Source organism: Drosophila sechellia, chromosome X (genome assembly GCF_004382195.2).
Source record: "Drosophila sechellia strain sech25 chromosome X, ASM438219v1, whole genome shotgun sequence".
In the NCBI taxonomy this organism is placed as follows: Eukaryota; Metazoa; Arthropoda; class Insecta; order Diptera; family Drosophilidae; genus Drosophila; species Drosophila sechellia.
The window spans coordinates 10067846-10083561 of NC_045954.1; the positions used below are offsets into that span (position 1 = coordinate 10067846).

The following is a 15716-nucleotide window of genomic DNA, read 5'->3' on the forward strand; positions in this document are numbered from 1 at the left end:
CAACTTGGCCAATTAAAGATATTCACCTTAAGCGTTTCGGCGAGGAAGAAGCTCTGCTGAACGTCGTCCTTTTGCGGCTCCTGCTGGTAGACGTTGCGCAGGCCACAATATCCGTGCGCCGTGCGGCAGTGCTTCTCCAGGGCGAGGACCGCCTCCCAGCCCCAGTCGCGGTATTTCTGGTCGTGCGTGAGTCGCCACAGCACAAAGTAGCTCTCGAAAGTCTCTGGCCGGAGAATGTAGTACTTCTCCTGCGATCTCAGTGCTCGCGCCTCCACAGCTTCGCTGAATCTAAATGGGTTGAATAGCAGATAAATTAGTACACCTTTAAGGGTTGTGGATTTGTGGATTGTGGATTTACGCACCTAAAGGCCTCGGGTCCCAGCTGAGTGGGTGCTCTGATGTAGCTCTCGTGGCAGGTATTCGTAATGCCCTTGCCCACCTCCATGTACTTGTCCGTATAATCATTTTGACGCGTGGCCGCTCCCAAAGCGAATAGGCCGCCTAAAAAGTTGGAAAAGATTATTGAAAAGCGGAACACATGGTAAGGTAAGGTAAGTAACTTATACCAGAACCAAGAACTTACCCGAGAAGCAAGCCAAATGGTCCATCTTATGCTCCAGCCTGTCGAACTTGAGATCGGAGACGTATGTCAGTCCGCCGGGACTCGTGCGGACCATCTTATCCAAAATGGCCAGCATCGCCTCGTCGAACATCTCGCGGGCTTCCTCATCCGTTTGGCCGGATTGCAGCCAGGCCTTCAGCAAGTACTCGTAGTAGCTGTCGCCCAGAGCGCCCAATGACATGTGAACTGTGGATAAGTGGATAGGGTTTAGTTGAATTCGGTTGAGGACTCTAGCCAAAACTTACGTTGCCCCCATTTGCCTGTCTTGGGATTGAGAAAATTGGGATAGAGGCCCTTCGGTTTCTCGATCTCCTTGAGCACTTGGCGGATGGTTTGCACTCGTTCCCTGTACAGTGGATTACCGGTAATGTCGCTCAAATAGGCAAATTCGAGATGCAGTGTGCCGAATTCGGATAGGATAGAACTGCCGCCGGATGCCCAGCCGTAGTTCTTGGCCACACCGGTCTTGGTGTTGACCAGCGCGTAGGGAATCCCCGTGGGTGTTTGGAAGGCGGGCAGCAGCTTGTCGGCCACGTGCTGGGCCTTCTCCTTGTACAGTGGATCCCCCGTAAAGGCGTACAGCGTCAGCATGCCGCCGACAAATCGAATGTTCGTTTCGAAAACACTCAACTCTGCGCTGATATTGTCCAGTGAGAATTTCCGCTCGATCCAATCGCGACCCTCGCGATATTCCTTCTCCAGTCCCATTATGTACAGGGTATCCAGCCCGTCGACGATTGTAGCGCCCAGATCGTAGGATCCAAAAATACTGGCCGAATGGGGTCGCTGCGAAAGGGGACGCAGCTCGTTCTTGCCCCACGCATACAATTTGTAATTGTGCCACGCATGTTCCATCATCTGAAAGAGCAAATAGGATGGAAGTTCGTTAGAGATTTAATGCAATTACTGTGCATTTGTAGATATATCAATAGAAATTGAACTCTTTAAGCACCCAAAAGCAATAGTTGCACTTTAAGCATTGCCATTGAAAATTGAAAATCGTTAGCGTATGCAACAATCCCACATTGAAGTACCCTCAGCAAATCGCAATCATTTTGCATGGATACAATATGCAGATTTCCGCACATTTCATGTTATTTCTATATTTACACTCTGCTTAATATTTGGCCTTCGTTGAAATTCGTTTCATATTTAGTTTCTCGCTTTCAACTCGGCTTGAAATGTTTGCATACGTCAGTGCGACCATGTGTTTGAGTTGATTTACCCCTTTTTTTTTTGCAATTGAATATCGCCCAGTGCCACATACACACACACACACGTACGGCACACACAGACGTGGGAAGTCACGTAGCTGGCCGCAGAAATGGTAATGAAATGGACAGCGGAAAATCGTTTTCATTGCCAGAACCGTGTATTTCTAAGGTATTGCAATATATTTAGAAATTTTAAAGTGAAAATCATTTGAAAAGTAAATTAATTAATTGAGAATTGAATAGTATTTTTCATGGTTAAAAATTAGTTTTTATGATTAAACCATTAATTTTAAAATAACTTTTAAAAATGTTGAGCTGCTGGAAATTTTCATATTCAAGTTAAATTTTTTTTTTTTTTTTGAGTTTCCATTTGGCTTAGTGCAAGTATTTGACTATGCACCTGTGTGGGTGCCTGCGTGTTCGTGTGTGTTTGCATTGGTGTGGCCTCCGCTATTTTGCATTTTGCCATGTACTTCCGCTCACACACACACACACACACACACACAGAGAGAGCATAATTCGGCATTGCATACTTTGGAGCGCTGCTTTGCCTCTCTTGGTGTGGCTTTCATTTGGGTACTTTTTGCAAAAATTAAATTACGACCGCAGGACAAAGCACTCAGCAAGGACCAAGGACCAGCGACTTCCCCATATTCTCCTCCTTGCCATGTTTGCTTTCGCTGCGAGTGAAAAAGAAAGGGAGGGGAGACGAAAATGGCAAGCGAGGGCTGAACAAATATTAACAATTTTGCCGGTAATTAATTAAAGTCCAACGCGTTGACACAACCTACTGCACAATCCCATCCGAAGCGAGCCCACTTAACCCCACAACTGAAATCACGCAACACTTAAATCCCGAACCAACCCCCCGCTTATTAAGGAGTTAAGGTCACCACCCAGCTGAAGGTCAGGGCTGAGTTGGGGTTACGCATGTAATGGTACCAAATTTGCATTATTTAATGGTGTAAAATGATACCTAATTAATTTAACATGGGTAAATTGTCGTACGCCTATGGCGCGCTTCGTTACTAGCTGAACTGGATGGCAGTTTATTGTGTAAATGTATTATTATGTTCGTTTTCATGACGAGGTGTTTAAATACTATATATATTTGTTATAATTAGCATTTCAGTCCCTTTCTCTTCTCTCTTAACGTATAGTACATTACAAAAAATTCATTTATCCCGGGAAAAGGCTACCGCGAAAAACCCCAAAGCCGGTGGTCAGCAAGAGACAGGTATATGGCCGAGTGAAAGAGAGAGGGCAGCGGAATGACGAACCGCAGTCAGTGAATTACAAGTCGAAATGTTTACAACCCGCAAAAACACTTTAAACGGATTACAACAGCTGCCAGAAAGTGTGCGCAAAGGGGCAAGGATAAAGGATGCCCAACAGGACCGAGGACGAAGTTCAGGGGTCAGCAGGCATTGAAATTGAAGCAACTTTTGCGCTTTTGCCTTCGGCTGTGTCGTCTCAGATTTTGCGTGATTTAATGAGCCGCAGCTCAGATTGATGAATGACATGCAGGAATGTCAAGTGCGAAGTAAAAGCATTCAATGAGCTGGAAGTGGTAAGTATTGGTATTGTATAAATATCCTTTTTAATCGACAGCAATCAATATGATTGGTTTTCATTTCAAATAATAATACATTTCTATCCGTTTTCCTAATTATGAAATATGAATGAGTACTGCCCCCTAAACTATATCTAATTTTCAATTTAAGTGATAGCTGAGCACTGGTAAAAGAGCAAAGTATCCCAGTCATCAAGTCGACTAATTCATTAAGCATCAAGTTATATCCTGGCAATGTGCAAACGTCGCACAAAACGTGCCACAGGCGCAGGAATGTCAGACTCAAATGGATGTGCGTGAGTGCGACATCGCCGTGCGACTACAGTGAGCACTCGAGTTGAGGGTCAGTTTAAGTATATACACTTTTGCCTGCTTATCCTCAGCGATTGAAACAACAAATCAATTTATCAAACACTTTCAAGGTATATAAGAAAACTATTAATTTTAATTTAAATGCGTTCTACAAGACTTTTCCCCCAAAAAGAAATACTGCCTGTGCTATAGACATATGTGTTTTTGTATATTGCTATGTTGGAGCATCATTTCCGCAATGGAATGTCCTAGCAACCAGCAGGGATCGAGGGAAATGGCGAGTGTCACAATATGTCACAATATGTCCACATCCCAAAACGACAGGTGCAAAACTCCTGCACCAAAAAAATTTACAAAGTTTCTAACTACTAAGATTAAGAATTATGATTCATTGTATAAAACTTTGTATTCATTTTAATTAGTTTCCGCTGAATGTCAGTTTGTGGTGATTTCAAAAAACAGAAAGCGTTTTCTGTAGATTTTAGTTAACTAGGGATTATTTTTCCCTGTGCACTTTGATTGTCGTGCCCCGAATTTCACGCAGTGCAGCCTGTCGCACACTTCTAGTTTGTGTTTGAGTTTGAGGCATGCCACAGCTGAATGTTGGCACTCGCTGGAATTGTTTTCCGTCAGCCGCTGGCACGTGACTTTCGTCATTCACTTGATGGCATTTCATTTCAGTCGTGTTCTCATTTTAAAAGCACCGCGCAGAACAAGATATATCCTTCGTCCTCTTCCCCACCCGTATTACTTGCCATGTTCCGATGTTCCCCCCATCGTCTTCGTCCTTTTCCATCTAAGTTTAATGACAGTCCCTGGAGAACTGGGCGATTTACGAGCGCAATCTTTACAGCCAAAAAATAAAAAGTTGAAACTGCAAAAATGAGAGGGAGATAGCAAACGAGAGAGAGATGCGGATGGAATACACAAAATGCGGGGGTGCATCATCTTTAGCTCGCCATAATTGAATAATCCAAAATATTTTCAATGCAACTTTTCCGAGCGCAAAGTTTTTGGCCAAACAAAAGGAGAACAAAACGGAAGATAAAGTGCAAGCAACAAAAATACCGAAAAATACCATAAAGGAGTAAAAGTTGAAAATTGTTCGGAAAAATATGCACACTCACACTTAAACAGAAAAAAAGAAGAAGAAAAACCACACCAACTTCCTTGGCAGCGGAAAAGTTTAACCAGAAACTCTGGCAAAGAAAAATCATTTGCTTGAGGCCATAAAATAATGCAAAAGACGCGGCGAGAGTATTTTCTTTCAAATTTCCTCCTGCAATCTAGTTTTCCTTTCACTTCGCCTGTGTCTCCGAATCTTTCAGAATATATTTCGCCAAATCTCAGGAGTTTATCAAGCCAAGTAATTCGATTTATCCGATACCCTAGTACGAGTTATGGAATTAGGAGTATTTTCGTGTATTAGAAACAATCAAGTCTTATATATGTTTGAAATTTATATTCCGGGGGATCTAATTTTCATATGAATTTCTTCAGTCCAGCATACCCTTTCCGCTTTAATTGCTACACGGTATTTTTGGGAAAACAATCTAACTATTTGCATTTAGGTGCCGGCGGCTGCTGTGAATCTTGGGGGCGTGGCTTAAAATATGAACCAAAGTTTTCCAAAGACAAAACGCAAGACAAAAATGTAATAGACAGAAAATTGTTAAATTGTTAATTGTTTCCCGAAAAGAATATATTTTCATATAGCAGTATACTGATAACAAAGAAAGTTTTTCAGCGTAGAACTACGATTCTCAACTTCCTTTCTGTTAAATTCCCGCCAAAGCATTCGTTTCATTTCCCCACCACTTTTTCTCCTCTTAACTAGCTGCTTTCACCCGTTTGCTGACCCTGTGCCGTTGACAATGATACTGGTCAAAACGAAGCGGTCAAAATGCTCAAAAACATGGCCATCGGTCAAATACACTCACGCACACACGAACACAAGCACAAATACAAATACAAATACAAATACCCATACCAATGCCGATGCCCACGCACACATACACACTGATCCGATTGGAGGACGAATAGCAACACAAACAACAAAACTGGGTTAGTGTCAGCGTTGCACTAGTGTTTGTTTTTGTCATTTGGTCTTTTCATCCAACTGATGACCGCACAGTGAGATTCACAAAGACTTTAAGGGAAAATTAGAAAAAAAAAATTCAACTGTCAGGGGACATCAACATCTATAAAGATCGTAAATGTTCACGAAATAGAAAACAAAGTTGTTTAATCCTAAAGCGTTTTTTACCATTTTTCCATTAGTCGATGACCACTGTTCGGATTTTTGCGATTTTTGGCGGCCAGCTGAATTGGTCAATGCTACGCAACGTTGTCCCCCCAAAAGGCCTCCCATTTCTCCTTCACTTTCCTCCGATTTTCGACCGATTTCCCCTGTTTTTCCCGCTTCTCTCCCCACTTACTTTCACCTTGGACAAGTGGCTCAGTTGTCTGCGCTTGGCTTTTCAATGCTTCGTTCGTTCGATTCCCACCACGTCTCTCCACCAACGAAATTTTTCATTTCAATTCCCGTTGTAATTTGCATGGACAAAATGGATGGAAAAACTGGGTGGTGACGGTGACGGGCGTTGGGTGTCTTGTTTTCTGGGAGGGGCGGAGATTAGCTTGGCAGGGGCGGACAAATGGCTAAACACAATTCGATTATTAGCTGCCGACATGTGTAGAACACGAAAAGCAAAACAAGGCAGCACAGAAGAGGCAAAACAATATGGGTAAAGGAAAACAAATGGCTGAAAAAAGATGGCCAACAACAATGGAAATTCCACAGCAAGGCTAAGACCGTTCAAGAGGAAATTCGAAACTTGAAATGTTAATAAGGCATGGAAACAGTACGCTATTTGCTGATATTTGAAAAGGATCAAGTTCATCGGTGATTATATATAGCCTGAAAACTTGCAGTAATGTAAACGCACTCCGACAGCTTTAGTTATACATATCTTTCAGTTTGCCCGTTTCATCCACATCACAATGGTGTATCACCAATTCCAAGTTAACTCACCTGCAATGGGAAATAATCGGGAACAATGAATAAAACATTAGGGGCGAACACAGGGCGATGAAATAAGACAACAAGGAACAAGAAAGTTAAATTGCAACAGATTGTTATTCCTCAGATTTTCCCCACCCTTCCGCACCTTTCGTGTCAGGGAGGCAGGGAAAATTGCAATTCTTAAGCTACACTTTTCATATATATAAATGTCTTCATTTGTATTTCACCCCTCACATCACAAGCAGCTTTTCCGAGAAATCGTAATCACACATTCACCTGCAATATTTGCACACAATTTTGCAAAATACCCCCCTTCTTTCTTCCTTCACACAAATGGAAATCATTGTACCAGTGATTGAGCTAGTATGTATCCATCCATCTCCAGTTCGTAAATGGAAATTTAAGTCAATAAAATGCAATCTGGGTTCAAGTTCTCATTCAAATTAATCAAGCTGTCCTCGGGTTTTGTTATCCCACACAACTAAATCCTATTCACGTTGATTGGCATTTTTCAAGTGCATTTCGGCATTTAATTCTGGCCAAATGTTGTAGTTGCATGTTAATTAAGTAAGTGTACGGAATTAAACTCATTCAAAACTTAACATTTAAGCACAGCAATTTAAACGCAAATTTGATTTACCATTTAATTTTTGTCCAAATCAATGAGTTGAGCATACAATAGATTATTTTGGCGGCTATAAATGCCTCTCTACTTTATCGCCCCTTTTATTTTCAGTGCATTTGCAACTGCATTTTGTTTAGGCGCATCGCCTTTTTCGAGGTCGACCGTTTGCCACGTTCTATACGTATCTACTTTCCAGTTGACACGGACTTTTGAGCCGTTAAAGCGTAAAGCAATTGCCACAGGACCTCGCCCCTCTGCACCAAAAATGTAGGGGATTGGGGGTTTTGACTTCAGCTTTGGCTTTGGCCAACCACGTAATGGCAATTGTACAAGAGAAGGAGCCAAGTGAGCGTAATAAACGCCAAGATTTAGATCACATTCACTGGCGGATAAGTTGGGCGGCTTGGGCGACCTTAAAAGAGGTTTAAGTTAGTCGGGGGTTTCGAATGTGCGATTTACGGTGGATTTTTTCTTTCGAGGAACTGAAGAACTTGACACCTCCTCCTCACCCAGTTGTTTTTCTATGTAATGCGCTTGTTCAACAACGCCCCTGTGTTTCAGAAACCGTCTCAATATCGCCGCTGTCAATTTGTTCTTTTATCTGAGTATATATCTGTCTGTTAGTCGAGCATTATATTGGTATTTTAGCCCACAAAGTACCGACCCTGCGGTTTTTTGAGAATCTTTTTATAAATAAAGAAAAATCCGTGAAAAATCCGCATAACGTATAACGTACCATTTCAAACGGAATGAATACATATTTAATACGAGTTATATGTATTTGGGTAATATATTTACTAGAGCATTTAATGAAATATTTAACCCAAAAGGGCACACCATTGAAATGGATACTTCAAATTGGGCTTCACACCGTTTAACCCGACAGGTGGGCAGACAAGACAGACTGGCTTTAACCCTTGACTCACCTTGACGACTTGGTTACGTTTTTCGTAATCAATCAAACCGCTGGATTGGTTGTACTTGACCCCGCCGAAGGGCAAAGGTGGAGCGGTCACGGATACGGTTGAGGACGAGGGTGCATCGCCACCGGAAGGAGTTGAGGTTAATTCTCCGGCGGACGAGTGCGAGGAGAAAGTTGAAGAAGATGGGGAAATGGCTTCCGACGACTCCTTCACTTGATTATCCTCGACTTTTGGCTTACTGCCACCAATAACAGCAGATATTTTGGGTAGCTCCAGCTGCTCCTGCTCCTTCTGCATTTGCTCATCATCCTCGTCATGCCTGCTGCTGGCATTCAGCTTGAGATACACATTCCGCGGATGATTGTTCACATAGTTTAACTCCTTGATCTGATTCTCATTGTTGCTAACACTATCGCTGGCCACCTTCTCGTTCAGCCGAATAATGTTCGACAGATTGATATTGTTGATCAGGGTTATTCCGGTAATCCCGACCAGCACGATCACAAAGCAAATTCCGCCAATCAGCAGGAGCGGCGTGGTTTTCGACGTTTTCGGGCACATTTTCACTTTTTGATTTACATGCACTTCAGTTTTGATTGGAAATTATATTATCATGTTTCTTTTGAATTAAGCTTAACAGTTCCTTGACTATAAAATATTAAATTAATACATCTTTTAATTTTCTAGTTGCTCCAAACTTTTCGCTCTATTTAAATGTCAATGCTAAGCATAATTTGCTCAGCTCTCCTTTCAAGTTTACCCCTTTACCCCTTTGCGAACCATTTCTGTTTTGCTAAGGATACCTTTAATTCCCCTTCGTATTTACATCACTTGAAGCAATCGACCTCTGACTGTTCCGTCTCTCCCTAAGTACTCCGCCAGCAGAGCAATATAAAAGTTGACAAGGTTTTATTGCATTCCTTCGCAGATGGCAACTGAAACAGCAAAAACCAAGAGGACATCCTGGCTAACAAACACAAAGTATAAAGAATTTGTTCGAATAAAAAGCACAACAAATAGGAAATGTTTCTGGAAATGGAGGAGAATGAAACTTTTTAGGTGAGAACTGGACCCTAGTAATGTCTAAGTGTTCTGCCTTTGCTCTGCAACTCGTTTTGCCCGCAGCTTTTTCCCCCATCGGTTGCCATTCCATTCGCCATGCATATTATGAATTTGCCAAGTTTTGTTTGAGCCGCACGACTGCACTTTGAATTCGAATAATCAATGATGAAAATGGGAGAAGGGCATCGATGGTGGGTGGAAAATTGGGGCGGAATGTGGAAAAAATGGAAGGTCAGAAAGAGTTTCAAAACAATACGCCTGAACTAATTTTCAAATTACGTATACGCAACGTATGCCAAGAGTTTTTCAAATAACGTATACGCACTTCAGGCGCAACATACAATATGACAGGCCATTACAGAAATTAAGATGGAAAAAAAACCCAATTAAAAGCCACAGGCAAGGAAAATTATAAAACCAATCTAGATCATATCAGATCAATCCGATAGCAGCGTATTCTGTTCTTTTCATTCATTCGATTTTGTTTTCATTCTATATTTATATCCCCGCTCAACTCTACCCTCCATTTGAAACTGAGACGGCGACGTTTTAATTGAATTCACATCAATTCAGCGCACCCCATTCAACAAATGCCGATGTATGTACTATATATATTATATACTATATAGTTTGTACAGCCAATTGGACTGAAGAAAGAGAACAGTGATAAGAATTGCTATCATCTAAGAAACAAGTGAATTGTATGTATTTTTAATACAGCAATAAATTTCGAAATATATTATTTAAAAATACAATTTTAAGTATTTTAACATTTTCTTAGAATTTTTCCATAGCTAAACACACACGACTGCTCGTATATCATGGGAATAATGCTGCTCTTGGCATAATGAAAATAGTTCATTAACGATGGGAGAATCTCTAGCTGATTCTCTCAAAGAATCGCACGCATACATATACTCTTTTCAATTTTGAGTGTTTATTTTGCTTTTGGCAACTGCAGCTAGTTAGGGGGGGCAAAATCATTACAAGATGCGTTTAAATATAGAGTGAAAAGGGGACGGGGCGGGAGTAGCAGGCGGAGAGTCGGCTCAAGGACACGCTCACTAGGCAGTTGGCAATTAACAGAAACACGAAATGAAAATAAAACATAAACACAACAAAGTGACACACCAACACGCACACACATGGAGTGGTTTTCCCTGCGAGAATAGGGGGTAGCTGGGTAGTGTGGAAAACCTGAGGCTGGCTGCACAAGAAAAACAAGAGAAAAAAAAACCTGTCAAGCGCAACGGCGGCACTTGGCGAGCGAAGAACGAAGAACGAAGCCGAAGCCTCGGGCCTCTCTAAAACCTCTGGCCAGCCACCCAACCCACTGCCACCCACTTGTATTTCAAACCGAACACCACACACCACCCCCATCCCCATCCCCATTACCCACCCACTTTCCACGCATTGCACCTGCCAGCTGGAGAAAGGAAGCGGCAGAATAGCAGGGGGCCCAGCATTTTCATTGCAGATTGCTGGAAAGCTGTGACAAGAGGCTGTCCTCCATTTGGCTTTCTCAATCAATCTAATTCTCCGCGGGCCACAATATCACAATCAAATGGTCTTTTGAAATAATGCTTTTCTATTTAAGAAGCTAGCAAATTGGCCTAGAATTTTGAAACTTTCGTTCATTTTTTAAGATTCTCAAAATTAATGTTCTCATATTTTTCTAGTTATTACTTTGAACTTGCTGCAGTTGATTATTGTCGATAGTTCTAATATTTAGTTTAACTTTATATATATTATCAGCTGGATTACCACTTTTATTTGTGTTATTCCAGTTGTATTTACTTTCAAATAACAGCAGTTTAAAAGTGACTAATTTTGTGTTTGATATTGTGCAGTGTACAAATAAGCGAGCACACAGGTGCATGGATTTTTATCAGTTTTTTATCAGTGACATTATTTCTAAAGCAGACTTTACAATTCTCACAATTTCATACAGTGTTGTTTATTTTCAGACCCCGATACCATCTCCATTTCGCACATCTCTTAGTCTCACTTCAGATATTAGCACTTTTGAGATACTTAATAACCTTGTGGCACCTTTGTGCACCAGTATCCCTGGATTACTTCAATCTCCCTTTACCCAGAAAACACCCCCGGGTCGAAAATTATCATCATCGCACCATCCCAGTTTCATTTTACCCACTCTGGAACTGTTGCTCGTGCTCGGAAAAATTCTATTTATTTTCGGTTATAACCAAAACTTAATTGAAACCTCAATTGGTTCGCTCGGGAGTCCACTCATATATCATTGTTCGCATTTTCGTGACACATTTTATTTATAACGATACAAATTTGTTGTTGTCCTCTCTGTGTTATGGGCTAATAGTTGCTGTCTTTTGTTTGTTTTTATTTGTTTTTATACTGTGAGTTGTCGTCTCGTAGCGTAAGTATGCATGTCTTCAAATTCATTTTTTTTCTATTTATTTTTGTGTATGTTTTTTTTCGGAATTTTTCGCGCGTGCACGAGTCGGCGGCAGAAGGCGAAAACAGAACGAACCGAATGCGGTGACTGAGGAAACACCAATGGGCCAGAGTAAGGCCAGAAAAAAAAAAGAACACAGAAGCCGAAAGCCAAGAGCCGAGCCGCAAAACAGCCAAACGACCGAAACGCTTTCGACGGAGCTGGTCATTTAGCCTTTTTCTTGGCCTTTTGTGCGGGTCAAGAAAAACCGACAAGAACTCCTCGAAAATTCAGAAAAATCGGAAACAACCGGGGAAAGCATCTTAATTGTTTTATAATTGGCTTGGTTTCTTAATTTCTTATATAATTTAAGCAATTTATCTAAAAAATGAACTTTTCTCTATATAGAAATAAAGTGATCACATATATATGACGCGTGTTGGTCAACGCTAGCTATTTCTATTTCAAGTTAGCTATTTTATTAAGACTATAGATTCTTTCTAGAAAGGATCATCTGTTGCAGTTAGAAAACGATATTTGAAAATTGATAAATATTTATTTAAAGTCAGTTTTAGAATGACAGCACTAACGGCGGTAAAACGAAAAGCAGAGCGGCGAAATCGAACGACGAATTCGACGAAGTACACATTCAAGAACGAAGAGATGCTGAGTGAGCGCGGGAAACGGGACGGCAACAGGCGGAACGGAACGAAATGGTATGGAACGGAACACACCCACACACACACATACGCACACGCATTGCAATGCGCAACAATTTGGCATTGGAGAAAATTCCAAAAAGCTTTTGGAAAAGCTAAATACCAAGGAGCGGGAAAATGATAAATTCAAAGAAGAAATTATTTATTATTTATAACACCCACGGAATATTTATAAATAAAGCGATATTTTTTAAATAGCAAGCATTCTAGAATTTAAATGACCATATAATAAATAAGCACATGCCAATCAATTAAAACCAATGAATTACAAAGTAAGCGTAAACTAATCAGAATTTCATTAAACTAGTAACAACCTAATTTGAACAGAATTATTGTTAAAAAAAAGTTAAATGGGGCAATTTTATGACAATTTATGGATAGCGATTAATAGCCCAACAAAAATGTATAATAATTTCTGATGCTAATTGCGAATTGATGAAAAAAGGAAGCATGTGTATGTCGGCTTCAAATGCATTTAAATTAGGTTTAATTTATGACTGAAAAGGAAACCCTACACAAAAGTCGGGGTCATAAAAACCCAGCGGGGCAAGTGTATAAATAACATCATAATTTTGTAAATTTATAGACGCCTAGTTAAGTTATTCAACAAAATGCGTTGTAAATTTCATATACACATAAATTGAGTCCAGGAAACAAGGGGGTGAAAACTCAGCTGCGAGTCATAAAAACGTGTTAAGTATACGCCCTGTATGCAGAAGATTAAGAAAAGAACGGAAGGAGGGCAGCTAAATTGCAGAAATTTGTAAAGAAATTGGCAAAGCTGCGACTAATTTGAAAAGGTAACTGGGTTAAAAATTTCCTGGCTTTTATTTCAGTACATTCCGGATCCTACGTTAATTTCTTTTTCTTGGGAAGCTCTGAAGTGTTGTTTATTATACACGTTGCTCGTTAAGTAAAAGGATAAACTAGATTCGTTGGAAGCCAGGGAATAAACATTGTGAAAGTTTCAATCTTCTCGATCTATTTACATCATAACTTGACTAAAAAATGCACTAAAGCTAATAGGAAAGCTATTTTCAGCTATTTTCATCAATTTTTGAAGAATTTAGGAAAATGAATTTTTTGGTCAATTTTCTCATTTTTTGTCATCATTTGATGACATATCATAAAAATTGCTAAAAATGGCCAAAAAATAGAAAATAGAATAGTTTGATTGGAAATTAAATTACGAGCCCAACGAGGTATAACATTCCATATTCAGGCTATTATTTTTAAAGTTGTGCCAAAAAAACGGATTATTTAATGACCGAAATTCGGAAAATCTGCTTTTGCCAAAAACTTGATATCTACAAACGGAATTTTCGTCATAACTTCGGTGAAAATTGTCATACAGACGAAAGAATAACTGTTTTGAGCAGCTAATTACCAGTGCTAACGATCCCTATCACTTTTTGAAGAACTTAGGAAATTTAATTTTTTGGTTAATTTTCTCATTTTTTGTAAGGGGTAACATCATCAAAAATTGCAAAAAATGGCCAAAAAATAGAATTTTCATTTTTGAACACAGTTTGATTGAAAATTTAATTACGAGCCCAACGAGGTATTGCATTCCAAATTTGGACAAACAATTTTCAAGTTGTATCCAAAAATGATACTTTTTTGACGAAAATTCGGCAATTCGTAATACTCGATATTTACGAATGGAATTTTCTTCATAACTTGGCTAAAAACAAATAAGAAATACATGTTTTTCCTTAAAACCATCTTAAATGTACTCAAATTTTCAGGTGAGCAGAATGAGGTCCTCTCTCACCTTTCACAGCTGTCATCTTCTTGCATGGCTGAAAAATGTGCTCCACTAATTCCCTGTCAACTTGGTTAATGTCCTTGCCCCGCCCCCTTTTCGTATTGTTCGTTTCGCCTTCTGCCAACATAAATTAATTCGCCTGCATTCCTTTCGTTCGTCCTTTGTCTTGGCGTTTTCATAACAATAACTTATTGGGCCATAAGCCCCACTAAGTAAGTTACTAACTGGGTAAGTAAGTAAGTGAGAGAGTGCGCGGCAGCATTTTAGCACTCATCGCTGGGAAAACAACAATGGAAATGGTTACAAAGTGTGAAAGCGAGCAAAGTAAGACAACATATATGTGGCTGCTGCAAATGCATTTAATAGCACAAAAATATGGGCAATGAATATCCCAAATAGATATCATAATACTCATTTATTGTACTATACCTGATTACTTGGTCAAAACTAAGTACTTATGCAACACTATTTACCCCATGCTGCCTTCATGATTACCATCATTTTGTGTGTTGCCTTTTCTTATTTTCTAACCATAACACCACGCCGACCAAGGCATTTTTCTAATTAACTCTTCTTTATTATTTTTGCTGTTTTCCTTGTCGGTTCGCATCCTTTTGTTTGCCCAAAGAAATCACGTACAAAAGCAAAAGGACGAAGAGCGCAGGATTGGGATTTGCATTGTGTTTCGTTACGAGCGTTTGACGCCTTAAAAAAAAAAGTGTCATTCAACACTTTTTTTGCCGTCACACCTTCGCCGCATTTCCCTCTTTCAAGTCCTAGCTTTCTAATCAAAAAAAAGCAAGAAAACAACAAAAAAATAATAAATACAAGAAAGCAGGCGAAAGACAGATGTATCAGTCTAAGGAAGGTAACGATGACAATGATAACAGGGGAAAAAACCAAAGAAACAAGCTCAAGAGTGACAAAAACAAAGAGAAGAACAACAAAAGCTGCCAAGGAAAATTTGTTTACAGGCAAAAATTAAGTGTGAAAGTACAGGGAAAACAAAAACGTATCTATAATAGTAAATCGGAATTAAGTAATATAATTAAAATTAAAACAAGAGATATTGATTTGAAAGTATACGATATTTAAAAAGAAATGCAACAAAAAATTATGATGGTAATTTTACATTTTACATAATTTACAATTGAATGTGTTAAAAGAAATCTGTTGATACCAAACCCAAGAAACGTAATAAGTCATAAAATATTCAAGTTGAAAAGAAGAACACCAAGGACTAAGGTCCTTTAAGCTTTCTACTGCAACTTTAATGGAACACCCTCCACGGATTTAGACTTAATGCATAGAAAGAAACGGCATGAATGATAAAGAAAGAGACGGCAGCAGGAGACACCTCAGTGGTCCTGGCCCAGGCGCATTAATCCATTTACGAGTAATAACGAAAGTGGACAAAGACAATAACCAACAGAGGACTCCGCCAAGTGGGCGTGGTC

General features: G+C 39.8%; 1 protein-coding gene and 1 long non-coding RNA gene across 6 annotated transcripts in view; one reads left to right on the forward strand and one right to left on the reverse strand.

The window, feature by feature from the left end:
* The window catches only part of LOC6617535 (mannosyl-oligosaccharide alpha-1,2-mannosidase IA), a 48939-nt gene that overhangs the window by 1827 nt on the left and 31396 nt on the right, over nucleotides 1-15716 (reverse strand). For 2 of the 3 annotated variants that reach the window (XM_032724208.1, XM_032724207.1), the window contains exons 3-6: nucleotides 868-1480; nucleotides 584-808; nucleotides 363-501; nucleotides 27-288 (exon numbers count right to left, since the gene is read on the reverse strand). In XM_032724208.1, the coding sequence (XP_032580099.1) occupies nucleotides 27-288; nucleotides 363-501; nucleotides 584-808; nucleotides 868-1480 (1239 nt within the window). Of the gene's footprint in view, nucleotides 1-26; nucleotides 289-362; nucleotides 502-583; nucleotides 809-867; nucleotides 1481-8297; nucleotides 8943-15716 lie in introns of those variants that run through there. The other variant, XM_002041814.2, reaches the window with a different exon arrangement.
* On the forward strand, nucleotides 3087-12739 carry LOC116801954. Of its 3 annotated transcripts, none has more exons than XR_004362331.1 (4): nucleotides 3087-3406; nucleotides 3561-3831; nucleotides 9223-9353; nucleotides 12338-12739. It is a non-coding gene; the product is annotated as an uncharacterized LOC116801954 (long non-coding RNA). The 3 variants fall into 3 exon arrangements; XR_004362332.1 differs by lacking the exon at nucleotides 12338-12739 and adding an exon at nucleotides 9930-10013; XR_004362330.1 differs by lacking the exon at nucleotides 12338-12739 and having other exon boundaries at nucleotides 9223-9408.